At 56.0% G+C, this 27391-nt stretch overlaps 1 protein-coding gene across 2 annotated transcripts; it reads right to left on the reverse strand.

The window, feature by feature from the left end:
- On the reverse strand, nt 1–27391 carry Card10 (caspase recruitment domain family member 10). Of its 2 annotated transcripts, XM_052748293.1 has the most exons (21): nt 27307–27391; nt 26804–27055; nt 26041–26178; nt 23165–23490; nt 19533–19724; nt 18337–18492; nt 17051–17176; nt 15502–15693; nt 14330–14458; nt 13321–13436; nt 12443–12471; nt 11974–12097; nt 6162–6321; nt 5817–5928; nt 5160–5403; nt 4943–5012; nt 3864–3957; nt 2472–2630; nt 2243–2358; nt 1754–1866; nt 1–1133 (listed from the first exon to the last, which is right to left on the reverse strand). In XM_052748293.1, the coding sequence occupies exons 2-21, from the start codon at nt 27036–27038 to the stop codon at nt 896–898; spliced, it is 3069 nt and encodes a 1022-aa protein (XP_052604253.1). In that variant the 5' UTR covers nt 27039–27055; nt 27307–27391; the 3' UTR covers nt 1–895. The 2 variants fall into 2 exon arrangements, with proteins under 2 accessions (XP_052604253.1, XP_052604252.1); XM_052748292.1 differs by lacking the exon at nt 27307–27391 and having other exon boundaries at nt 26804–27207.

Raw genomic sequence — 27391 nt, forward strand, 5'->3', positions numbered from 1 at the left:
ACCAACTTCTATGACAAACTTTAATGACTCATTATGTGCAGCTTGAGTGAAAGGCCCTGGGAGTTACCCACAAGCCAAACATTCGGGCGGCCTAGCAGCACCGCCACCCCGGCCTCCTCGAGGCAGGTGGGGAACGGGAAACCAGCCAAGAGAACATATCCTGGTGTGCTGCACAGAACACACATTTGTTAGTGCCCAGTGTCACGGGGAGAGTGTGATGTTTACACACACACACACGGAGAGATGACACACACAAGGAGACGTAAGGGTTCAAGCTGACCAGGGAGGGCAGCCAAGGTATCTGCATGACAGTAGACACGAGAACCGCTAGTGAACTGTGGGGGGCCACACGATGGTGGCAGGGCAGGCTGAGGACCTCCGGGACCTTGTGCACCCAGGTGGAGAGACGGCATCAGAGGCCCATGAGGACATGAGTGTGCAAAGTTAGACAACAGTGTGAGAACTCTATTCCAAGGTGAGTGTGTAAGGAGAGGGCCCAGGCACACACGAAGACCCACAAACGGAAATGTAGGGGGTAAACACGGGGACACGGGAGTCGGTGAGGAGACAGAGCAGCAAGTCAAGGGCAGGCACAAGGTCCGCCCCGTGGGCAAAGGTCTGCCCTGTGGGCTTCCACAGCCTCTACAAGGCCCATGGCTGACTCTGGTAAGAACCCAGGACTAGGGTCCCACACTGGAGAGTCCATGGGACAAGCAAGGCCCCAACTGGGGAGGTCTGACTCCACCACAGACACAGGATCGCATCAGTCTCTCTAGCACAGGCGGAAGCCCAGGCATAAATGGAGAGTGTCCGGGCACCGGATGGGGGAGGCCCAGGCATCTGATGGAAGAGGTCTGGAGAGTGGCTGGAAGAGTCCCTGGCACAGGCTGGGTCCTCAGGCCTCACTGCTGCTGCCGCTGCCCCCTCGGCTGCTGCCTCGCTCCACCCACACGAGGCGAGCCTGTTCCTGCAAGATGCGGCCACGCACCACCTTGGCCAGCTCCTCCGCGTGGCCCCAGGCATGGGCAGGCACCTGTACCCAGGAACACGGCAGTCCCCAGAGCCACTGTTCTGAGCCCCGGCACTGACGAAGCAGTTCTGAATCCCGCCATCCCGGCCGGCCCAGCAGGCCCCTGCAGAGGAAGGTGGCGATCAGGGCAGGCTGCACAGGCACACGTACAATGCATATATGATACATGCACATGATGCATATTATATGCACACACATATGACAAACAGCACACATAACACACACCAATACACACTGACTGATACACAATACACACATACAACTACAACACACACAATACCTCAAAAGCACAATATACATATGGCACATGATATGTATACAATACATCATATATGTGTAGCATGCCTGATACACACATGATATGAGGGTTACACATGACACATGATAATGCATGATACACAGACAAGATACACATACAATGCATGACACACATAATACACACCCAGAACATATACACACATGATACACATGACACACATACCACACACATATGATGCATGCATTATCTATGAGACACACAGTACATATACCTATGATACATACATGCACATGATACACAAAATATGGACCTACCTGTGTTACAGACCTAACCCTCTCTAAAGATAAATACCCACAACACGCATACACGATACAAGCATGCACACACTGATGGACAGACAGATGGACAGTCAGAAACAGAGGCTTCCACAGGGTGGGGGGGGCACACACATGGCCACCACTCACCTGATCTCACGGACATTCTTCTCAGTCACCTCCACATGGATGACGATGGGGTAGACCTCACTCTGCACCAACTCCCTCACGCCCCGTGCACCCAGCTCCAACAGACAGTGCTTCTTCTCGGACAGACAGACAGCTTACTCCTGGGACCACCTCCCCAGCCGCACCCACCCTGTCACCACCCCCCAGGACAAAGTCCTGCTTCATCAGCAAAGAACCCAATCAGACTGGAGACCCAGGCTCACCAGGGGCCTGGATCTCAGCGGTCACACCCCACAGCCGCCTCCCCGCAGCCCCAGTCAGCAAGCAGGACAATGGAAGTTCAGAAACAAGGAGGGTCAGGTAAGAAATACCAGTCCACACCTCAGGGTAACCCCAGGAGCCACGGTCCCAAAACCCAACCCGCACAGGGAAGACAGCGAGGAGCCCAGGAGATGGCCCAGATGCTGGTTCTGGGTCCCAAATGCCAACCTAGCCCCCTCCAGCACCTACCTTCCCAACAGACTCCTGGATGGCACGGATCCTGTTGCCCAGCCCAGGGGTGGCAGGCCAGGCCTTGGGGGCTCCGGGAGCCGAGGATGCGCCCTGTTCCTCTCCAGAGAAGCTTTCTACGGAGAACAAGGACATGCTGGACGAGGGGCCACAGGCTTGGCTGTCCAGTGCCACCCAGTGCCCCTTCACCCCACGCCAACCTACCCACCCACCCTGGTGTCGGACTCACCTGCGGGGCACACTTGGAAATCCAGCCTGGAGTTGGGCAGATCCAGCAGATTGCGGATGAGCCGGGGTGCCAGGCACTCAGGTAGGAGCACCACAGGCCTCAGGGCAGAGACGAGTAGTGGCCGCACCAGGCTGTAGGGTTTAAGGCTTCGCTCTAGCTCTGCAGAGGGGGCGGGGCGTGGATGAGATGAGGGCTACACAGGATAGACACTTAAAACCATCATCACCTTCTGCTACCTAGTTTCCCTTCCTGAGTCCTGTTGTACTGAGAGAGAGAGAGAGAGAGAGAGAGAGAGAGAGAGAGAGAGAGAGAGAGAGAGAGAGAGAGAGAGAGAGAGAGAGAGAGAAAGCAGGACTCTAGCAGAAGGCATCTTTCCGATCCTGTCTCAGATCTGCCCCCTACAGGCCACTCCCCGCTCAGCACTTAGGGAGAGGCTTCCAGCCGCCAACCGGATCTTGTGACTCCTGCTTTCAATGCACGGCTGACTTCCCAACATCCCAGGGCAAAGGGCACATCCTCCCAGTGGTGACAAAAGAATGGCCTGAGGGCCTGGGGAGAACACAGCGTCTGCCGGTGCTGTGTTCCTGCTTTAGCTGCCTGCAACATCAGAGCTTTCCCCTGTCGCCCAAAGCCATGCACCTGCCACCAGTCCGCCCACTAGCCACCCCAAGCACGAGTCACACCTTCCGAGGTCCCTAGCACACGCTCCAGGGCACCTCATTCTTTTTGTTTGTTTGTTTTTATTTTTCGAGACAGGGTTTCTCTGTGTAGCTTTGCCCCTTTCCTGGAACTCACTTGGTAGCCCAGGCTGGCCTCGGACTCACAGAGATCCGCCTGGCTCTGCCTCCCGAGTGCTGGGATTAAAGGCGTGCACCACCACTGCCCGGCAGGGCACTTCACTCTTAACTACACTCACTGTTTCACCTGACAGACAGGAAACCCCCTGAGCAAGGGGTTGCTGAGTCTCCTGGACTTCAGGCCAGCTCTCCACACCCATCTCCTGTGTCCACCCTCCTCCAAAGTCACAACCCACACTGTGTTCCTGTGACTCTGCATGAGCCATGCCTTCTGTCAGGGGTAGGCTCCCCTCTCGCCTTGGAGGCTCTGGTAGAAAGGGCCTCTGCCAAAGTGTCCCCTAGCCTCTGCATCCCTGGTGCCCCTCAGAAGTGCCAGTTCCTCATCTGGCTCCTCCCCAGCCCCTGCCGGTGTGGTAGATGGTGCTGGTATTAACCCTCATCAGAGACACGAGCACCTGCCAACGGGCTACCTCCAATCCATCCCACCGTCAGGGAGCCTTGTCCCTCAAGACGGCCCCACTTCTAAACCAGCAGCTGCCCAGAGGCACCCTGGGCACTTGAGTAGTGGGAATGCTCCCCAAGCGCTCAGATTCACCTGAGCAGGGCTCTGCCGGAAGCTGTTCCGCTGAGTCGCCTGCAGCGCCCCCTGCAGGCTTGGGCCTCACCAGCCCCAGGGCGCGCTTCTTCAGCTGGGAGCACAAGAAGGAAGATCATCATCACACAAAGCACAATCCATCTCATGGGGGCGCCCATCCCAAGGAGGACTCCCATCCCACGGGGGACGCCCATCCCATGGGGGACGCCCATCCCACGGGAGGACGCCCATCCCACGGGGGGACGCCTATCCCACAGGGGACTCCCATCCCAAGGGGGGGGCATCCATCTCAAGGAGGACGCCCATCCCACGGGAGGACGCCCATCCCAAGGCGGGCGCCCATCCCAAGAGGGACGCCCATCCCATGGGCGACGGCCCACCCCAAGGGGAGCATCCTGACACTGTCCAAGCTCAATAGGTCCACGGTTAACTCTCCCCCCAAGCCCAGCCCAGCCCAGCCCCCCGGCAGCCTCTCCTCCAATCAACTAGCAGCAAGACCTTGGGTAGGAAAGTCAATGACACCCACACTATTTAGCTGAAGCCTGATAACTATGGGGCAAGCACGGGGGGGGGGGGGGCGAGCACTGGACCCAGATACGTGGGGACTCATAGCCGCTGCTGGCTGTCCAGGAGGCAGGACATGGCTAGCATGTCCTCTGGTAGCAGCAGACGCAGCCACGTGGCCGCAGGCTCTTCACAGTCTGCCTGATATACACACCCCCTGCCAACTATCCAGCAATGGGGTCTCCCGGGGACCCAATCAGGGAAACATTTTGCTATGGGCACAGTGGTGACCCAGTCTAGGGACTGAGAATATGGCTGTTCTCGGGTGCCCACAGTGTAATAGGCACAGGGCACATTCCATTACATTTCATCTCTCCACCACCCTGCATGAAGAAACTAATGTTCTCGGTTCCCTAGGTGCCTAGTAGATCAATTAAATCCTGCTGACATCGGAAAGTGGGCCTCCCCTTCTCTTTCCTCAAGGGTGGCAGAATACTCAGCCTGCCCCTCCCTCCGGACACCACCCCCTGTTGGTCCGTCTCCAATGCCTCTCCCTGCCCACCATCTCTGCTTACATTGCTTCGAGGACTTCGGTGTCTGCTAGAGAGCAGGCATTTTTCCTGGACTTCCAGAAGCTGTTGTGCTCTGCAGGGGGAAGTTGAGTCATACACTTTGAAAGAAAAGCAAGCCCCAACTTCTCCTCCTCCAACTCATCCTGCCCCAGGGGAAAGAGGGCTACGTCCTGTCCCGTACCAGATCCCATGGGCCCCCACCCTAGGCCGCCAGGATCACCTCTGATAATTGGGCACAGTGCCCTTGTCCAGGTCCCGTAAGGTGAGGGGGTCGACCCGAGTGCAGAACCATTCCTGCCTCCGCTTGTATGCTGGGTCCACCAGCCGCAGGATCTCTTGGGCTTTGACACAAAGGGCGTGGGGATCTGCCCGCTCAGGCAGGGAGAGGTTGGCTCGAATGTAGAAGGGCTCTGTACCCGATCCCTTTGCCCAGGCATCCAGGGCCTCGTGGAAGGACTGACAGGCTGGGTTTGGGGAGGACAGGGAGGACACGGGAGGTTAGGGAGCCCAGGGACCGGCTTCAAGGGACCTCACTGGCCAGTGATATGGCCCTCTGTAGGGCTGCAAGGACCTTCTTCAAGTGAGGAGCTTAGGTGAAGAAGAGGGTTTGCTCGAAGCTCCCTAGTCCCTAGCAAACAGCGCCAGGACTCAAAGCCAGGCCTCTGGTGTCTTAATGCAGTGCTCTTTTCATAGTTAGCGCCTACCAAACACAGAGTAAGGACAGGAACACACAAAAAAGAGGCCACAGCCCTGCTGGGCACTGGGATGTGGGCTTCTGCGTCTGGGCCCTTCTATGCCTACCCCTATCCTACACTGAAGGAGCCCTGACTGGCTGGGTCTCATGAGTTCAACAGGTCCACCCGCAGGCCAGGCTTACCCTTTGAATCCAGCAGGAAGGGGAGTGTAGAGCCCTGGTTCCAGGGCAAGGTCCTCTGCTGGGCCTCAGCTTCCAGGCCTGCCCCCTCCAGGCCAGTGCCTTCTGCTCTAGGCTGAGTAACCCGAGCAGTGAACGATGTTAGGGATGTAACTCTGTCAAGATGCTGTCAACCTGCCCCACCTCCCACTCTACCAAAACAGATTTTATTCACTGCAGGCTGAGGGCAGAGCAACTTCCACTTCAGCCAGCCCCCAGGAGCCCCACCCATGGATGCTGCTCCACCAACCAACGCCCACCCTTGTTAAAGCAGGGCACTCGTGCCCAGTTCAGGGAGAGGGACCTCACCTCTTTCTGTTCCGTCCTGGCTGAACCAGGCCCAGACAGTACCCTTCGCACCACGGCCCCAGACCCTCTGTCCCCAAGGACTGGCAGGCTATCTGGACTCCTATCCTGGGGCTCCAGGCCCCCAGAAGGACTCCAACCGGATACTCGGATGGCCAGAGACCTTAGAGAAAGGGGAGGAAGACGGGAATAAGGGTCCAGTCAGTACTGTAACAGTGCACCTGGAAAGCTGCCATGATCCTGCTGCCTGAAACAGGCCACGGGTCTCACCTGCAACAACCTTCCCCCTTTCCCCAGCCTGGTCACACTGCGGCTGCTTCAAAGCTCAACTCAGACACAGCCTCTCCTCCCATCACCCTGAAGACACACCCACCCACCCAACCCCACCCCTACCCCCGGCTTCAAGTCTACCCCAGCAGCACCCCCCGGGCCAGGTTTCACATTTTCTCCCCTGAACCCTTCAGGCCCAGACATCTGTGAAATCCAGCCTGTGCCCCAACACCCAGGCCGATGTCTTGACACACTGAGGATGGAGCAAGCAGAGCTTGTCTTGCTCACGGTTCAAGGTGGGAGGCACCATTAGAATCTAATCTGGGAGCAGCTGCAGGAGGAGCAGAGGGTAGGAAGAGTCTTCAGGGAAAGATACACCGGGGTCACTGCTCGGTAAGGAACAGAGGTACAGCAACAGTCGGAGAGGAGTCGGGCGCCAGGGTGATGGGAAGCTTGGAGCACAGAACACGGGATTTACAGACGTTCAATGCCAACAGCCGCACCAGAGGCAGCAGGAAATGGCAGGAACCACACGTGCCTCCCAGCAGTACCCTAGCTTCGTACCTTGATTACCAACTTAGAATCCCGAGCAATGGCTCCCAGGAAAGCCAGCTGGAACCAGGCAACTGTCTGAGCCACAGGAAGGCATTTGTCCGCCCTACACCCTGACACAGTGGGGGCCCCTGACTGTGAAGCCAAAGAGATGCTGGGGTCCCCCATGGTGGCAGAATCCTGCCCACCCCTGGGTGAAAACTACTGGGGCCCAGCGGCCAGTCTCAGACAAACTGACCCCAAGTCTCTCCCATGATCCCGAGGCTAGGCCAGCTGCAGAGGAGTACCTCCTCTTCCAGCAGAGCCTACCCTACCCGACAGCAGTCACGATGCCCCCTGCAGGTGGCACCTGTCCCCTCAGTCAAGTCAGAAAGCCAGGCCCATGGGGCCTGCCCTGCTTCGTGGAGGCCATGTGAAAAGACGGAGGCAGAATGGGGAACTCTGAGACTCATCCAGTTAGAGCAAAATATTCGGAAGACTCCACTAAGTGTGTCCAACTCAGGGCACACAGGCCACCCTGGACAGCACCCAGTGCAACCCAACACACAATCATAAATGATTTAAAACATGAGGTTTTTTTGTGACCTAGCTGCACAGAGTGACAACCGCGTAAATGACAACCTCATGTTGAGATGTCCAAAGTCTGGACACACCTGCACTAAACCCTACCTAAACCGTGTCCTGGACTTGCAAGAATGAACCCGCTGCTTGTCCATAAAATGAGGATGACAGTGGCCCCCCCTCTGCCCCGTGGGTGTGGGGGTCAAGGCAAGCAGCTGTGAAGCCACCGTGGGCTGAGGAATTCCCCAGGCCCTGAATAATTCTGTTCTTAGCAGAACCGGATACAAAATGCAATCCTGACTCCTCTCAAGTAAATTGGACCATACTTCATCTCTCTTAGGCAGGGTCTCATGTACCCCAGGCTGGCTCTCTATGTAGCTGAGGATGACCCTGAACTTCCGTTCCTCCTGCCTCCACCTCCCGAGTGCTGGGATGGCAGGTGAGCATCACCATATCCGGTTTATACAGTTCACACAAGGCAAGTACTACTCTATCAACGGAGCCACACTCCCAAGCCTGGACCACTGTCTCATGGGCCGTTGATTTCAGGTTCTTCCCAGGCTTTTCTTACCAAGGTGTGAGGTCAGAAAAGCAGGGAGAGGAAAGTGCCGTAGAGGGAAACCGTCCGGCCTGACTAACCACTAATGCCTGCGTCCCACCCCCCAACCCTATCTCATCCCGACGTGCCCAGCCATGAGTGGAAATGTAGCGCGCTCTCAGCACAATTCCAGCGTCTGTGTCCTTACGGGACATGCTCAAGATACGCTGGCCAGGCTGATGAAATGGCTCGGCAGGTAAAGGTGCCTGCCGTCAAGTCTGGTGGCCTGAGTTCCATTTCTGGGAGCCACATGATGAGAGAGAGAGAGAGAGAGAGAGAGAGAGAGAGAGAGAGAGAGAGAGAGAAACACAATCACACACACACATATACACATGCACATGCACACACATATACACACATAATAAATGAACAAAACATAATTTAAGAAAAGCACTTCGGCAACTTCCTGTCATCAGGTGGGACTGAGGACAATCCCACTGGCCCAATTTCCCAACTGCTGCAAACGCACAGACTACAGTCGTTATTCGTAACTGCGCCCGAACAGCTCCTCTCAGATTCCTCCATGCCTCTGTGTACCCCACGACCTAAAGACTCAGCTCTGGCACCCCCCTTCTCGGGAACACTGTGGACAACCACCCCTCCCAGCGTCACCAAAGGACCCTGTGACTTCTCTGAGCCTCCACAAGCAAGCAGCCTGCTCTGAGCACTTGTTGGAGTTCTGGGAATGGCCTAGGGCTGGGTGGGAACAGTGTGCAGAGACCCCCTTGCTTGGGACCTTGGCAGATTCAGAGGAGGGGAGAGAGCAGGACAGACTAGCTGACCCTGAGCCTGTCTGAGACTAAGGCACTGGGGCTGAGAAGGGCTCCCAGCCCCAGCCCTGTCTTGTCAGAGAACCTGCCCTTTCTGCCAGCCATGCGTGGCAATGGGCCCTGTGGCCTGTGAGTGTCCCTGTCCCAGGGCACTGCGGGAAGATCTCCAGGCTGTGTATGCAACTGATTTGCATCAGTTAGGGATCTGGGATGGGGAGGCTGAAGGCTTCTGACAACTCTCTGGGAGGTAGCAATGGCGCTACCATGTTAGAGACGCGGGGAAACGTGAGGTACAAAGAAGTTACCACTTACCAAGGGCGGGACAAGCAGTGGGTAGTGGACGTGGACAAAGACGTTAGAACTTTCTCTGCATGGTCAGAAGGTTCTAGAGATCTCTAGGACCACAGGAGTGAGTATAGACAGGTGCAGGGCTCTGCTGAGAGACAGCAGACCAGCTTTCTCCAACGTTCTCCCAGTACCCAGCTCCCACACCATTCTTGGACTCTTCCCCACCACCTCCCCCACACCGCCATCCGTCCACTCTTCTAGCTCTACTCCACCCACCCCAGTGCCTGACTGCCCACTGTCCCTGGCCTACCCTGTCCCCTAACAGAAGAGTGGAGAGAGGTTGGAGGGGGTGACAGAGTTGGCACCTAAAAAGGTTCAAGAGCTATGTGCATGGCACCCAACACGTGCATCAGACAGAAGGCAGGTGTGCCCAAACCTCAGCCTCCAGGGGCTTTGCACTTAGAACAGTTCCTGTCTGGGTTCTGGGCTGGGGAGATAGCTCAGTAAATGAGGCGCTTGCCGCAGAAACTCAGGACCTGGGTTTGGATTCCTAGTACCCATGTGAAAGCCAGGCACAGCACCTGTAACATCCGCGCTGGGGAAGCAGAGAATGAAGGAGGTCTAGCCAAAACAGGGAGCCCCAGGGGCAGGGAGTTAAGGTAGACAGCCATGTGGGAAGTCACTAATGTCACCTCTGGCTTCCACACCTGTACACACATGCCAGCACACTGTGTGTGATACACTCCCACATACTACTACACAGACCATGTTTGCTTGCATACACACACACACACACACACACACACACACACACACACACACACACACAGCCATATGGGTTCTGCAAAGCCACAGCACTAGCTGGAATACCCAAGAGTGAGCCAGGTACTGTTTAAATCAGGAACCTTGAAGAAAAAAGAAAAAAAAACAAAAAGGACTCGAGAGACATGCAGGCGTTATGGCGGACCTGCATCACACAGCAGGAGATTGAGGCCTAGGATATTAAGTGGCCTGCACGAGCTCCCAGGGTAGCATTAAACAGCAAGATTTGAACTCAAGCCTCTGGGTGCAAAGCCAGCTCTTCCCCACCTTGCCATAGTCCCACCCTGGGGACTCAAGTGGGTCACCCTGGCCTGATGTTAGGGGAGGGCCTGTCCCCTTCCTCTTTCAGCCACCTCTGAGCCCAGACCAATCTGTGCTCTTCCTTCAACTCCTTCCCCAGAACAGCAGGGGCAGCAGGGGTGACCCTGGTGATTACAGCCCAAGTCCAGGAGGGGTGAGCCAGAGCCTCGCTCCCGGTTCTGCATCCTGGCGTCCCTTGGAACACAGCCAGGACCCCGCTGCAAGCCAGGCTGGAGGAAGGGCCACAGCGGGCAGGAAGGGAGGTACCTCCGCCCCTTCCCCTAGAAGCACATCCTGCACAGGCTGAGACAATGTCACACTGGGCCCGCTGCCGGGATTGGGATTGCGAGAGGAGCAGGGGGTTGGGGTAGATGGGTGGGGTGCTGGAGGCCTGGCCAAGCTGCCTCTAGGAGGCAGGAGGCCTCTGGTCCTGCTCTGCCCTGATCTATTTGACTGGACATTCATTCCCCTGCCCCTAACCCCATCTCACACTGGCTAGCATTCAGTGGTTCCTAAGACCTTCCTAAAACCCAAGTGTGATGGGGGTCCCTGAAGATGGCCCTGGTACTTTTCAGCTCTATGGTCTTAAGCAAATTCATTAATGCCTCTGAGTTTTATATTTTATGAAACAGGGACACAACACGTAAACCAGACAGTGATGGCGCACGCCTTTAATCCCAGCAACTCAGGAGGCAGAGGCAGGTGAAATCTCTGTGAGTTCAAGACCAGCCTGGTCTACACAGCAAGTTCCAGGAGAGCCAAGGCTACAAAAGAGAAACCCTGTCTCGAAAAACTAAAACAAAACAAAAATCAAAAACAAAACAAAACAAGAGCCCCACCTAGTCCCAGGAGCGAAGCAGCAGCTGCCTTGGCATTGAACAGCAGCTGAACCCTCCCAGGCATCCAATTCACACAAGCAAAAATCCACATGTCCCCGGCCTGAGTCACGGAGCCCACTGGGACTCATCTGGCCTGAACTTTCACCTTCCTTCCCCACTTCTTCCCTCCTCACTGACTCCAGGCCCTTCCCTGGATAACCTTTCTTACTTTCCCCAGCAGCTCTGAGTTCAAAGGTCATGTGGCACTGGGGAGGTGGGGGGGGCCTCCTTCCCCCATGGACCGAGGGGGTCACTGTCAGGGCACCCTGCCCTTAATGTTTTGTAACTTCTGTTTGGGCTTTTGTGGCCACAGCAGCTACAGGGGCTCCTGTGGTGGCCCCAGCCCTGGCCATTGTAAGTGGCTCAGCGGCTCAGCGGGATACCGCTCGCCCACAAAGCGCTCAGGGCAGGGATGACTCGTCAGAGGAGGAAACTGGAGTGAGGGTGGCATGGACAGCCTGTCACTGTGCCTGTGCCTGTCAGAACTCCGTTCACAGGAGCCAGAAATTCCCTGACACCCACATGCAGAAGAGATCACTGTTGCCTTTAGCCAGCGAGGAAACTGAGGCCCAGGGACCCGTGAGCAGCCGGGGCTCACACAGTACAGAGAACGGTAACAGGATTTGAACCCCAAGGCTGCCACTGTTGGAAGACCTCACTGTTCACAGAGGCCTGAAGTAGAGGTGTGCCCTGCTACCTCCCTGTTGAGCCCCGGATCCTCTGCAACCACATGGTGACACCCAAACCCTACTCCACCATCCCGAAGAACTGCATACCTATTGAGGAGGTCCAGGCCACAGCCCCGGGCCAGGAGGCCTTCCGGCTTTCCCAAAGGCCACACGCTGTCAGATGAGGATGATGAAGAGAGGCCAGGGGACCAGGGCTTAAGGGTCACACTCCCTAGGAAGGAAGAGGGACGTCAGGAGTTTAGAAAATAGGGTCAGCCGAAGGCGATGAAAGGGAGCCTTGGCAGGCTAGTGGCCCCAGGAGCCCAGAGCTGGGTCAGGGCCATAGGGTGAGCCTCCAGTTTCCTAGAGGAGGAAGGGGTGGGAAGGAAGTGAGGGGCCCCACATGGCACACCCAGAAGCAGGTGTGCAAGCCAGACCCGAATCCTCGGGCGCCTCCCACGCAGCCTCTCTGCCTGGACAGGGACAGAGACAGGCCAAGGGGAAGGGAACACACAGGATCCAGGCCAGTGGCAAAGAACTCCCCAAAGTGAGCCTCCCCGAGGGCCCTGGGAGTTACCTGTGATGTCCGACATGCTGCTGAAAGACCTGAAGGGAAGAGAGACCAGGGTGGCAGCTGAGACCTGAGACACTCTGCCCTACCTCCTGTCTCATTCCCCCAGCAAACACTGACCAGGCCCCAGGCCCGGGCCACCCAGGTCACCCAGCCCCCTAAAGCCACAAGGCAAGGGGTTAATCGCTTTGATCCACAGCTGGCTTGTCCTTCCATACCACTTCCCCTGACCTTTCACCCTGCCATTATCCTCCCCTGCTACCTTTAGCCCTGGGCTCCTACTTTCTGAGTTAGACCCCCTCCCTCCCACCCACCCTGTGAGAGCAGGTCACTTCACAACAAGCCCGTGGGCACCACAGCCTCCCCCAGCCTAGCCTCTCACCAGGAGGCCACTTAGAGGGGGAAGGTCGTGATGGGAAGGACCAGGAGACAGGAAATCCCACATCCTGCGCTGGCCATTACGGATGTGGCCTAAGCTTTCTGACCTGCTTGCTACGGCTGCTGCTGACTGAAGCTGGGGCCTGGCCTTCTTGCTTTGGGTCCCTGGCCCCTGGAAACCTTCTCTGCATCCCCAACCTGAGCCAACTGGGTTTCTAAGGTTGAGAATCTGAGCTCTCGGGCTGCCTGCAGTGACTTCCTCACCCAGTGCCGCCGGGCTGCAGCTGAATGCTCTCTGCCCTTTGACCTTACCCTGACCTGACTTGGTTCCTCTTTGGACCTCATTGTTTCTAGAGCTCTGACTGCTACAGCCAGTCAAGCCAGGGGACTGTTGGTCCTGTGGTCCTGACTGACTCCGGCTGTCTGTCGAACTCAAAGGATGTGGCTGTCCAGGACCCAGCAACCCTTCCTCATGGGGGGAGCTCCTGCTGCCTCCAGCAGGTTACCTCTTAGGGGGCTCCGGGTCCTCCTCACGCTGCCTGCGGAGAATGGAGCCCGCACTGGGTGGAAAGGGCAAGATGGAAAGTCGGTTGATCTCCTTCTCGCTGTCTGTGGCTTCCTCCTGCAACCCCAGGATAAAGCCCGTCACCTCCAGCCCACCCCTCCCGGCCCTCAGCTCACAGAGAAGACCCAGGGCCCAGGACAAAAGGAAAGGCATAAAAGACCGCAGTGTATGAAGGCTCTCCACACCTGTGCGCTCTGGGAGAAGCTTAGCCAGAGAAGGGTCTGCTGAGCAAATGTGGGAACCCGAGCAGGATCCTCAACTCAAAAAAAAGCCAGGCATAATGGCACACACTTGTAACCCCAGTGATGGGGAGGCAAAGATGAGAGGATCCCTGTGGGTTGCTAGTCACCTAACCTATTCAGACAGCTTCAGGTCCCAGTGAGAAAGTCAGTCTCCAAAGCAAAAAAAAAAAACAAAAACAAAAACAAACAACAACAACAAAAACCCAACAAAGTAGAGCCAGAGAGATTGCTCGATGGTTAAGACCTTCTATGGCTCTCAGAGGACCTAAGTTCCGTTCCCAGCACCCACAGTGGACTTTCACAACTACCCGTAATTGTAGCTCCAAAGGGACCAGACATCTCTGGCTTCAGAGGGTACCCATACACACACGCGCGTGCGTGCGCACGAACACACACACACACACACACACACACACACAGATATGCACCCATACATATAATTAATATAAAAATAATAAAATAATTGAAAGAAACAACAGGATGGATAGGTCCTGAAGAATGACCCCCCGAGGTTGACCTCCGATCTCCACACGCATGCACACACATGCGCACACACATGAACATGCAGAAACAACTGTACATAGAAACACACATGGTTCTCGGCCTCCCTGGGCCTCGACGTGCTTGTCTGTGGCATGCAACGGTTGGCAAACTGGGGACAGAAAGTCCCACCCAGGCTCCCCTTGCTTGAGGTGGGTGGCAGCTTACCGAGGTGTGGGCCTCCGATGCCCCGGCTTCTCCTGTAGCTTCGGGGGGGCCTCCCACTGGGGATGGGAACTCGCTGAGGCTCCAAGTGCTGCTGAGGTTGGAGCACAAGGAATGGGAAGAGGCGCAGGCCTGCCAGAGGGTGAGGCAAGGGAGGAGGTGAGCGTGAGCGCAGGCTGGCCACGGTCAGTCAGTCCTGCACACCGGCCACAGGCTAGGCAGAGGGAAGATCCAGGCACAGGGTGCCAGATCTAGGCCTTCATGGCGCCCACGCCTCAAAATGGGAGAGACTACAGCCAGCAGAGGAACGAAATCACCCCAGAGGCGAGGGCGAGAGAAGGAACATGCCCTGGGCACAGAGCACAACAGAGGCCCTGCCTTGCCTGGCATATCCGTGCTCTCTAGGCGAAGTGGGATTTGAGCTGAGGACTCAGGATGCGGGAGTTCCGAATAGGTACCGTTGGAAAGGAAGATCTGGGCAGACGCATGTGCAAAGGTCCTGAGGCAGGACCATGACAGAGTCTAGGATTTGCAATCCTGAGGCCCATAGGACCAGACAAGGGGGTGGAGAGGCCCAACCCTAACAGGCCTGGGGGCAGAACTGGTCTGTTTTTAGCTCAGCACGAAAGCCACCAAGGTTCTGACACATAAGAGATCACATACTCGTGCGTCTTCCCTCTACTCCTCCAGGCCCATGAGCTCATCACAAGCGACCAAAACAGGAAACAGCAGAGCTCCTGGTCACTGTCTGATTTCCCAAGGGTCCAGGCCCTGCCTGTATCAATGCCACCTGACTGTGTGATCTCCAGCAGACCCCTGACCCTCTCTGGGCCCCATACTATGAAAGGATTGGAACAGCTGCTCTCTCGTGGAACTTCAAGGCCTATGCTAGGCTAGTCGAACTGCCCCTGAGGGTTCTGCTCACAGGCCCTCCAGAATCCAGGTTTGCAGAGTGTTTGCGGTCAGCTCAAACGATCTGGCGTCCCCCAGAGCAGTGGCAGAAACCTAGAGGTTAGCCCACAACCTCTGGGCTGCAAGCTACTGTTAATCTCAACCACGCTCCCACCCGGCCGAGGTCCCCTACTCAAGACCTACATGTTCCCAGCCCTGGCCGAGAGGTTCCTCAAGTCCACAGCACCCCAGCCCCAGGGCACTCTACTTCTGCCCCCACTCACCTTAAGACAGGAGCCCCCCTGTGTCCGCTGCAGCTGTGCCTCCAGCATGGCCTTGGCCCCCTCCAGGCTGGTGACGGTAGTGAGCAGCTCATCACGCTCTGCCTCCAGTCCCCGCACCTGCTTGCGGTACTGATCCTTCTCAATGAGGCTCTGAGAATACTGTAACTGGATCCGGTCTCGACTCTGGATTGCCTGGAGAGAGCAGGGTAGCCAGCCTCTGAGGGAGGCACGCTGGCTCAGTGGGCTGGACGGGACAAGAACGGCGCTGTCGCCTGTGGGAACTTTCTTTATTGGGGGAGGGGCCGTGCTTAGCATCAGCTCCTTTCGTCTATACACAGACTGACTCCGAGGACTGATCGCTGGCCTCACTTACAGGGGAAGAAAGACCACCATCAGGGCTCTGCCGGAAAGGCCAGAGTCCTGGAACATCAGTTTAAAATGCTTCCAAGCTGGGCCGTGGCGGCACATGCCTTTGATCCCAACACTTGGGATGTGGATCTCTGAGTTTGAGGTCAGCCTGGTCTACAGTTAGGGCTACACAGAAAAACCCTGTCTCAAAAAAATAAATAAATAAATAAATAAAATAAAAATGCTTCCAAGAGACCCACTGTGCACCTAACTTTAACCACAGCACAGGAGCCACGAGTCCAACCCAGCCTGGTGCAGCCAATGCTCTTTCCTCCCATGAGGATGAAGTCCCTGAGAGCTAGGTCCAGGCCCAGATTTGCCCGCACTGCTTCTTGGGGAGCTAGAAGCAAAGGCCAGGGAGCTAAGAATAGCCTGATGGCCCCAAAGCACCAGACTCACAATGCCAGGGATGACACCCCAAACCTACGTTCTACAGACTCCCAGGGGATTCAGAAAAACATCCTAACAGGTGTGGTGGGACAAAAGCCTCCCACCCTGCCCACAGGGGGGCCCTCCCACACAGTGGACAGGAGCATAAAGGAACTGGTCTGAAGTCCTCAGCTGCCCTGCAGCCTTCACGGGAGACAGGCCTGTGATGCCCAGGAACACAAAGCCAAAACCTTGGGGAATTTCTCCATCAGCAAATATTTGCAGGTCCCTCCTCCAGGCCGAGAACTGAGATGCAGAAGGATCTTGGAGGGCAGGGGAGTTCGGGGTCTAGGGCGGATCTCTCAAGTGCTCATAGGAAAAGGGCAGAGATCCTGGCTGCAACGCAAGAACCCCTGGGCGACTTCCCAAGGGAATGGGCCCTGCTCCAGTGCCGCTTGCCTGTGATCATCTGCAAGGCTGGCCCTCTCTGGGCCCTGCACAATGAGAGGATTAGAGCAGTCTTTGGGGGACTGTGAGGCCCATATTGGACCAGCGGGCATCAGAGGCCCATGCTTCACCATCCAGCACACTCACAGGCTTGCCTGGGTACATGGGAAGATGCTTACCTGTCCCCCTGGCCTGCCAACCTCATCTCAGTGCCCTTATAATGTCTCTTCCTGCAGTGCCAATCCTGCCTCTGTTTCCTCCTTCTCCTCCCTAAACCAGAACCAGCGATGGGATGAGGGATGCCACACGGCAAGCCGCAGCTCACCTGGTCCCGCTCTTTCTCAATCTCCTCCAGCTGGGCCAGCACGGTGGCCATGCGGTGCTTATAGAGGTCACAGTCCTTCAGCAGCGTTCGGTGTTTGAGCCGCAGATCCTCCATCTCTTGCAGGTACTATGGGCAAAGCAGGTGGGCCAGGCTCAAAACCCCGAAAACCCAGGAAGAAGTGCCCGCCTCTCCCGTGGGATCTCCTCAGCCATTGCCTTTGTCTTGCTGGGGCCTCAACTGCCTAAGTCATAAAACGGGCTTGATAATCCCCACAGCACCCTCCATGCCATGGTCTCCCGTGGAAACTTCGGCCCACAACCCCCTTAGTCTTCTCAACTTCTTTCCCAGCATGGCCTTGGGCGGTCGGTCAGGTGTGTACCCTGTGCACCCGCCTGCTAGAAACACCCTCTTCAGGAGTGCGAGCCTTGGTTTATTTTTTATTTTATGTTTAAGGATGTGTATATGTTGGGGGGTACGTGCACATGGGTGCAGATGCTGACAGAGGGCAACCAACAGACCCCCTGGTGCTACTTAGGAGCAACCTGACATAGTTGCTCAGAACCGAACCTGGGTCCAAACCCAAGTGCTTTTGTTTGCTAGGCAAGCACTCTACCACTGAGCTAAATCCCCGAACCCTGTGGGAGGTTTCTGGGTTGTTGTTTTTTTGTTTTTTTTTTTTAAGATTTATTTCTTCATTTTAGGTAGTCTTAGACATGTTTTCTAATGAATGTGCAATGCATAAAAATGCCCTACACGGATGAGCCGTGCCTGCTGAAGACACCAACAGAAGGCTACGGGGCACACCTGCTGTGGGATGTCTTTCTGCACGCTGTGAATACGTGTTGCTCAGATTGGTTGATAAATAAAGCTGCATTGGCCTATGGCAAGGCAGCTTAGAGGCAGGCGGGAAGTCCACGCAGAGATGTGGAGAGAAGAAAGAGGAAAGGAGAGAAAGAGAGACGCCAGCTGCCGCCTAAGGAACAGCAAGATGCCAGCAGACCAGTAATGCCACGGTCACATGGCAACTTACAGATCAATAGAAATGGGTTAAGTTATAAGAGCTAGCTAGCAAGAAGCCTGCCATAGGCCATACAACTGGCAATTAATATTAAGCCTCTGAATGATTATTTTATAAGCGGCCAAGGGACCACAGGGCCGGGTGGGGCCTGAGAACACTTATGGCTGCATACACCGGCAGTGCCTGCCAGCATCCCCCTCCTAGGGCGGGGCATTAGCAGACGGTGGAGGAGCAGGGTGGGGGTGGGGAGGCGGGCAGTAGTCCCTACCTTGTCCCGAAGTTCCTCAGCCCACTGTAGCTCGCCTTGGACAGCGTGCAGCTTCTGACACAGCTCTTGCCTGCTGTCCTGGGCCTCTCTCCAATCGTGCTCCAGGATGTCCAGCAGGATGCGCTCAGAGCCCGCAGCCCCTGGCCGGCTCACCTCCTGCAGGGTAAAGTCAGGGACCACCTCAACCCCTGGCCCTCCATACAGAGACACACAGCCCTCAACCCTCCAAATCAACCAAGCGTGCTGCTAGCCCAGGCTTGGCACCTAGACCTCGGTTTCTGTATGCGGAGAGCAGTGTGGCCCCTCTGGCACCACTGTCTTCCAGAAGACATGTTCGGCTCTGAGCTCAATCAGGTCCATGATCACAGACAAATCCCTACCCCACTCCCACTTGCTCTGCCCCTCCCCCCCCACACACACACCTAGCACTATTCCCAAGACCTATCCCCACCCCTCTGACTACAGGCTTTCGAGGGGCTGGTCCTGAATCCAAGATCCAGACCCTAGGCCCACATCTAGTGAAGCACCCCCCAATCCCACAAAATAAACAATGTTCTTTCCACTTTCCCTGTGGGACAATGGTAATCCACGCTGCCACCGACACCAAGGACACCAAGCCAGTCCTGGGGCCACCCAAACCTAGGGACTGTCTCAGCCACTTCAGGGTCCGAGACTCCTTCACCAGTTCCTGAAAAGCCAGGAGTAGTGGCACAGGTCTCTAATCCCAGCCCTCAGGAGGCAGAGGCAGGAGGATTACCACAAATCTGAGGCCAGCCTGGGCTACATAACCAGTTCTAGATCAGCCAGGACTAAAGTGAACCAGGTCAAAACAAAATGATCACAACAAGAGGAGAAAGTAGGGCTGGAGTGTAGGTCAGGGCCCTGGGCTTGATCCCTAACATCACATCTTAAAGAGAAATTGGACCCCTTTCTCTAGGAAAATGCTCACATACACTCAGGAGTGCAATTTTACAGGGTTCGGAGACCCCTGGGGATTGGCTACAGTCCCCAGACTGAGCCCCCAGAGAGTGCAGTATGCTAAGGCCCAGGCCCTAGAGCTTCAGGTGAGAAGTGAGCGTGGCTTGCGTCAGCCCTCAGGCTCTGGGGCTGACTTTCTCAGCCTCTGGCGTCAGGACGACAATGGGCAGCAGAGGCCGACTTCTGGCTGACCCACAGCCCCAGCCCCAGGGTCCTACCTGCTGAAGACCCTCCTGGAGCTCCTGCAGTGAGGCCGTCAGCCTCTGATTCTCTGCCCGAAGCTCGGAGAGCAGATCTGCACCATCTGGCTCCTTCTCCTTGTCTTCGGCCCCAGGCAGCGGCCCCCTGGCCCTCCGCAGCAGTACACACTCTTCCTCCAGCCGGCTGACCTTGAGCTTGAGCTGATCCACCTGAGGCCCAAGACGTGAATCAGCCTGGAAGGGACCCCTGGGGAGCTACCCCAAGAAGCCTACGCAGGGGGTCTGCCTGAGACTCAGTTCTGAAGAGGAGCCAGGCCGGGCAAATATGGAAGTAATAGGGGGGAGGAAAGGGGAAAAGCCAAGGCTCTCCTCCCAGGGTGAGCCTTGGAAAGATGTCTGCGTAACACATAATTTGGCCAGTGCCGGTGTGATAGAGGAGGAGGGCTCCGTGAGAATGGAAGGGAGACAGGGCCTGGTCCCAGCTCTGCCTGAACTGAGGGTGGCCTTGAGCAAGTCAAAGCCTCTGGTTGTGCCTCCCTGGGTCTCCTTATCTCCACCAGAAGGAGGAGAAGGAAGTGATGGGCCTGAGGGCCTCATCCAGCCCAGCAGCCAAGGATGCCCCTCCAGCCCAGAGCCTACCCACCCAGCCCCCAGCACACACAGGGGAGTCAGGGGGAACCTCGGAAAATTCTTCACAAAGGAACTATGTGGGGTGCGCATGCCCATAATCTCAGCACTCGGGAGGCTGAAGCAGGAGGGTTGCCAAAAAGTTAAGGCCAGCCCGGGCTAATATTAAATTCTAAATCAGCCCAGGCTACCTGGTGAGACCCTGTCTTTAAACAAAGGAATAAAGAAAATCCTTACAGAGAGGTTTTCTCCAAAAGATCAGCTTGCTGGTTCGTGCCAACACCCCCACCTCCAGGTGTAGGCATCAGTACTGACCACGGGTACTGTGCCCCTCTGAGTAAGTCCCTCATCTCCTCCCAGCCTCAGCTTTATCATCAGCACAATGGGCCCCTCCCCTCCCCCTGCCTCCCGGAGCTGTTCAGAACTGAGGCAGACAATGACCGGGCTGTGAGGCGACCGCAAGTGAGACCCAGCCATTGTGGAGCTTCAGAAAGAAAAGTCCAGAGCCCTGGCCTGTCACCAGCTCAGAGTGGGAAGCCAGAGCCTGGCCTGGGAGCTGGATGGGGGTGGGCAGCTGATGAAGCCTGGCCCCAGGTCCAACATGCACGGTCAGTTTGCTGGAGTACAGTGTTCTGGGCCAGGGGATGTTTGCCAAATGTATGTGGCGTCCGGGGTGGCCAAGCTGAGGGAAGAGGAGCAGCAGCAGGTGCCGACCATCAGTGAGGTCACTGAGGGGGGACAGAGCACAGTGACCTCTGGGGATACTCTCAAGAGAAGCAATGCTTGGTGTCCTAGGAGTGTCCTGGTCTAGAAAATGATCGCTGGTCCTCCAGGCTCAGAGCCCAGAACAGCACATCCGCGCATACACACCCCAGTCTGTGGCTGGGTCAGCAGCGCCTCAAATTAACAGTCCAGTCCTCCTCCACAGACTCAGAAAGTCTTGACCCCCACATTCCTTTCCGCTCACAAAACACGCTTTGTGACCCAGCGGGGAAAGACAGTTGGTTGCCAAGGGCCAGCCTGGCCACACCCTGCGCGGCAAACCGCAATTGCACACCCGGGTTCCCGCCTGACCCGCCAGCGAGCGGAGGCAGGAGGCAGCGGGCTTCCCCGGTGAGCTCAGAGCACAGGTCGCCAGGCAAGCCCCAGGAAACCCGGATGCCTTTAATCCCGGTGTACAAACTCTTGAGCACGAAATTACAGCGTTCACTCCTTAGATTTATGTTGCTTAGAAATAACAGCTCATTAACTTTGCACCCTATAAAACACAGTATTAAATCAGCCACCACAAACACCTGTCCAGGGTAGGAGGAGGCCAAGCTGGGGAGCCGCCCCCCCCCCCCCCGCCCCCGTCGGCTGTGCTGAGAACCTCCACCTGCGAGTCCTCTTTAAATTCTAAGACAGGAAAAGCTCCCAGACATGCAGGTGGATGGGGGGGGGGGGGGGGGCGCGGGCGGGCTCTCTATTCATCTCTTCTTCTCCTCACTCTCTACCCACTAAATGCAAGTGCAGCCATTGAAGCCGACGGTCCCCTCCGGGAGCAAAGGCACCTTCCTCTGCATCTTGTCCAGCCGCTCCCGCAGCCCGGCAGTGCCTCTCCCCGTGACTGGACATACACAGGACGTTCCCCCAGTCACGCAGGTGCCATCGGCTCCCGTCGGCAAACACACCACCTCCACCTCAAGTGGGGACAGCAGCCTCAGGAATCTCATCTGGGCTCCCCTCCCCCCAAACACGGAGCCAGCCAGCAAGTACAAACCCAGACGACAGTGTACCCCTGAGTCCCACGTGCTGCTCACGACCGCCGCCGCCCCCTCTCCCAGTCCGCATGTCATCACCACCAACACTAAAGCCAGGCTTGTGGAGGAGGGTCTCCATAAACTCATTTCTGGAGGAGGCCTGCTGTGCGCCGCTGCCACAGGAAGCCTCTAAGCCACATAGCTTCTCGGTGCTTGGGACAACACATGGCCGTCATCAAACATGGCAGAAACTCCATTTGGAGTCTCGAGAATGGAGGAGAGTAAGAGAAGAGCCCCATCCCTCGGCCTTTGAGAGACCCTCAGTCCGTGAGAGGTAACCTGGGGATCCAATGGAGAGGACCCAACGGGAGTTCACTGGCCAGAAACAGGCAGAATGGCATCCCCAGGAGGAGGCCTGCTGGGGTACCAGGCAGATGCAGTTCATACCTAGGCTCTGAGTCCTTGGACAAGTCCCTTTACCACTGTGAGCCCCAGCATCCGTACTGGGGTAAGGAGCCTGAGCAATCGTCCACTGGTGTGGACACCATGAAGCCACGCAGGGAACCCACGCTGGGTGACCATGATGCCTGACAGGGCACGGGCTCAGCACTGCCTTTGGCGAACGTCGCCTGCCTCTGACATTCCAAGCCCTAACTTCACTGAATCCTTACAGCCCAAAGTTCCATCACCTTTGGCACTACGGACAGTCTGAGCTGCACAAATCTGCTGTGGGGCTATCGTGGGCGTGGTAGGATGTGCGGCAGCATCCGTGGCCTCTACTTACTGAATGCTAATGTCACCGTCCTAGGTGTGACAACCAAAGCCATTCCCAGAGTGGAAGGGTCCTTGCCTAGCATGCACAAAGCTCCTAGCACTACACACTAGGTAAACAAGACACCTGCATCCTAGCATTTGGGAGGTGGAGACAGGAGGGTCAGAAGTTCAAGGCTATCCTCAACTACGTATCAAGCTTGAGGCCAACTCAGGATACTTCAAACCCTGTCACAAATTAATAATAATACTAATAATAATAATTAATAAATAAATAAAATAAAACTTATTCCCAGAATGGCCACACGCTTTGTGGGGTGTCTCTCTCTCTCTGTACATAACCAGTCATAACATAATGAAACATGAACACAGGGCAGCCAAAGAACTAATTCTCAGTCAAAACTGGGTCGACGGTGACCCTGAAACACACACCGATGACCACGCTGCCATCTTTTCGCTGTTGTTCAAACACCTCCCTTCTCTCCCCGACCCCACCGTCTCCCCGGGGCCTACCGCGAGCTGCAGGTCCCGGCTGCGCAGCACGGCGGAGTTCTTCTCCTCGCTGAGCTGAGCCAGGCGCATGGCGATCATGTAGTTCTCATCCTTCAGCCGCAGCAGCTCCAGGCTGCCCGCCTCCCAGTCCTCGCGCAGCCGCTGGCAGCGCTCCTGGGCCTGCTGCTGCTCCCGCAGCCGCTGCTCCAGCCCGGCCCGCTCCTCCTCCAGGGCCCGGCCCCGCGCCTGCAGCTGCTGCTCCCGCTGCAACTGGCTCTTCCGAGCATCCCGAAGCCTCCGCACCTCGGTCATCAAGAACTGGGTCAGGCCCTCGGGCCCCTCCTCATCTGCCAGGGCAGGAAAAAGAAGATTCAGGAGGGTCCGAATAAAATCCAGGGAGGTCAGCCGGGCGGTGGTGGCGCACACCTCTAATCCCAGCACTTGGGAGGCAGAGGCAGGTGGATCTCTGTGAGTTCGAGGCCCGCCTGGGCTACAGAGTGAGTTCCAGGATAGCCAAGGCTGTTACATAGAGAAACCCTGTCTCGAATAAATAAATAAGTAAATAAAGGAGGAAAAAACTATAATGGGACTCAAAGCCATAATATATAAAGAGTTCCCACAAAACAACAAGAAAAGCAAACAACTAGATAAAAACAGGAGAAAAAAAAACTAAACACATGTTCCAATCCACAGCAATAACAGTAACACCTGTCACTAATGTTTGTTGGCTTCATTCTTTTTGTTTAAATTTTTTATTTATGACCATTTGTGTTTTGTCTGCATGTATATCTGTATAAGAATGTCAGGTATCCTGGAACTGGAGTTACAGACAGTTGTGAGTTGTCGTGTGGGTGCTGGGAATTGAACCCGGGTCCTCTGGAAGAGCAGTCAGTGCTCTTAACTGCTGAGCATTCTCTCCAGCCCAGCTTCATTCTTTTTTTTTTTTTTTTTTTTGGTTTTTCGAGACAGGGTTTCTCTGTGTAGCTTTGCGCCTTTCCTGGAACTCACTTGGTAGCCCAGGCTGGCCTCGAACTCACAGAGATCCGCCTGCCTGGCTCTGCCTCCCAAGTGCTAGGATTAAAGGCGTGAGCCACCACCGCCCGGCCAGCTTCATTCTTTATACTAGACTGCTGTGGGATGGTCTGTATGGCAAATGTGTTGCTCTGATTGGTCAATAAATAAAACACTGATTGGCCATTGGCTAGGCAGGAAGTATAGGCGGGACAAGGAGGAGAATAAAGCTGGGAAGTGGAAGGCTGAGTCAGAGAGACACTGCCAGCTGCCACGATGACAAACAGCATGTGAAGATGCCGGTAAGCCACGAGCCATGTGACAAGGTATAGATTAATGGAAATGGATTAATTTAAGCTGTAAGAACAGTTAGCAAGAAGCCTGCCATGGCCATACAGTTTGTAACCAATATAAGTCTCTGTGTTTACTTGGTCGGGTCTGAGTGGCTGTGGGACTGGCGGGTGACAGAGATTTGTCCTGATTGTGGGCCAGGCAGGAAAACTCTAGCTACACTAGACACTGTATCAATTTATTTAAACTTCACGGCACTATAAAATAAATATCACCACTGGTTGTGGTGGGAAAATATAAAATAAATATCGCCACCGGCTGTGGTGGGAAATATAAAATAAATATCACCACTTTACCCATCTTGTTTACTCCTCTTCACCAAATAGTAAGCTATGAACTATATCACTTACAAAGATACAAGCCTTTCTGGGGAGGTGGTGGTGCATGCCTTTAATCCCAACACTTGGTGGGCAGAGACAGATGCTCAAGGCCAACCTGGTCTACAAATTGAGTTCCAGGACAGCCAGGGCAACACAGAGAAACCCTGTCTCAAAGGGAAAAACAAAAGCAAAAACAAAAACCAGAAGGTACAAATCTGAAACATGATTTTTACATATCTGTTTGGCAAAGAATGTTTCAAGACCATGCTCGGGATCCATAAAAGTATAGCAAAGGGAACCCTCACACTCGGCCAGTCGGGGAGGAAGGTCATAAAACACTTAAAATATGGACATTCTTTGAGAAACTCCACTTCAGAAACTCTCCCCAGTTCAGAGCAGAACTGCACAGATCTGTCCACGGAAGGACAGAATGTTACAAAACCAAAAACAACCCCGGTTGTCCACCGGCAATGGAGTCTACAAATGAGTTATATGACAGCTTCACCAATAAACGTTTCTTAATGCTGCCACTTCAAACAAGTGGGATCAGCCATAGATCCTGAACAAGACAGGCAGGCCAATCCCGAGAGTATGCATAACTGCTCAGACAAGGAGCCTCACCAACTGTCCCACAAAACAAAAAACACATGAGGTCTGGATGTGTAGTCAAGGCTGGCTTGCAGCTCATTATGTAGCCTAGGCTACCCTTGAACTTGGTCTTGCCTCTGCCTCCTGAGTGTTATGAGAGACCAACACCACCACACTGGGCTTGAATGTCTTATTACATTTATTTATTTGGGGAGTGGGAGAAAGCATGTATGTGGAGGTCAAAAAAAAAAAACTTCCAGGAGTTGGTGGTTCTCACCTTCCACCGTGTGGGTCCTGGTGATTGAACTCAGGTGGCCAGGCTTGCTGGCCTGTGTCTTTACCCACTAAACCACCTCATTGACTCTTGAATGTTTCTATGAAAAACTAAGCTGTGTGTGCAAGCCATACCATTCGGGAAGATTCTTAGAGGGAAAGAGTCATGCCAAGCAAATGGACTCTGAACTCTGGATCCAGCCTACCCTCCACCTATGGTGGGTGCCCTGAGTAAACGTCTCCAGGCTCTGCCTCAGTTTCTTCTCTATCTGTCCAACAGGTATCGTGGGAGTAGGTCCCGATGCGGCTAGGATTAAGGAAGCTCTGGCCTGGCAGTGTGACCGGGGTGCTTACCAAGGATCATGGAGCAGCGCTGGGCAGGTTCCTGGCCAGTGAGCAGTGTGAAGTGTTCTGGGTAATAGAATTCCAGGGCTTCCAGGAAGGCTTCGAAGCCCCTCTTGCCACGGCAGCGCAAGATGTCTATGAGGCGCCCTGAGGGTACAGGTTGCCGCAAAGGTTGCAGCCGGGGTCAAGATGAGGGCTTCCCCAGTGCCCCCTGCTCTTCCGACACCACAATGCTCCAGGGCCCGCGTTCCCCAGATTTTTGGGCTGTGACACACACAGGGGCCTGTCCCAACACATCAGGGAGCAAAACTCTGTCTGCCCTGGCTAGAAAAAAGCACCTTCCCCCACAGCACCTGCAGCAGGTCCCCAGAACCCCCTACACACACACACACACACACACACACACACACACACACACACACACACGCCCGGGGGCATCGATGCCTGTCTTTCCCAAGCATTTAAAATGCCCTTGCAGGCTTAAGGTTCCCTGAGACCCCGGCTCCCTTGCCAGCTCTGGTCCAAAGACACCCAGTGGGAGAGAGGAGTCTCAGAAAATCGAGGTCAGACTTCAGCTCTTGAGGAAAACTGATTCTCTAAGAGGTGCGTGGCCACACAAATGGGACAGGGAGAACCAAAGAGGTCAAAGAGCACAGGAAAGATCCCACAGGGCTCGCCATCCGCACCGGCCACCACGTCCAGCGGTCTGTCTGGAGTGGGCCCAGGAAACCCCTGGCGGCGGCGGCGGCGGCGGCGGCGGCGGCGGGCTCACCGGTGCGGTTGGCACGGCACGGGAAACGGTATGTGCTGAGCACCTCCTCCTCGTCCTGCTCGTCCAGGACGCGGCACTGGCGCAGATACGGCGTGAGCTTGGCCGGGTTCAGGGCGCGCGTCAACCGGTGCCGGACGCCCTCGATCCGCTCCCAGAGCGCGTCCTCCTCGGCCTCCGATCCCGAGCCGGCCCCCGCCTCCTCGTCGGCCTCGCCCGCGTCCGCCCGGCCCTGCATGGCCGCGTCCTCCGAGTCTGCGGGCAACAGGCACGGTGGGCACGGAGCCGCGGCCATCGCACCTGGGCGTCGCCCGCGGGTCCCCGCGCTGCCGGGTTCCGTCCTCCCGGGTCCCCGTGCTGTCCCGCCCGCGTCCTCCCGGATCCCCGCACGGTTCCTCCCGTGTCCCCCCAGCTGTCCGATCAGCGTCCTTTCGGGTCCTCACGCTGTCCCGCCCGTGTCCCTCCCTATCCACGCTCCGTCCCGCCCTCGTCCTCCCCGCACTCACCGCGGGCGCCGCCACTACCCTGGGCTGCCGGCTCGGGGCTCGGCCGACGGCTGCGGCGGCGCCACGGGGCGGTGCCCTCGGGGTC

This window comes from Peromyscus californicus, unplaced genomic scaffold, assembly GCF_007827085.1.
Source record: "Peromyscus californicus insignis strain IS unplaced genomic scaffold, ASM782708v3 Scaffold_20__1_contigs__length_68692818, whole genome shotgun sequence".
In the NCBI taxonomy this organism is placed as follows: Eukaryota; Metazoa; Chordata; class Mammalia; order Rodentia; family Cricetidae; genus Peromyscus; species Peromyscus californicus.

What these genes read in the sequence shown, in the direction of transcription:
- Card10 (XM_052748292.1), bottom strand. Translation starts at nt 27,095, where the DNA reads ATGGCCGCGGCTCCGTGCCCACCGTGCCTGTTGCCCGCAGACTCGGAG. An exon ending in CCAGGACGGAACAGAAAGAG is followed by an intron (nt 5,929 to 6,161) that starts GTGAGGTCCCTC and finishes CGGGTTACTCAG; the next exon opens with CCTAGAGCAGAAGGCACTGG. An exon ending in CTTCCTGCTGGATTCAAAGG is followed by an intron (nt 5,404 to 5,816) that starts GTAAGCCTGGCC and finishes CCCCAAACCCAG; the next exon opens with CCTGTCAGTCCTTCCACGAG.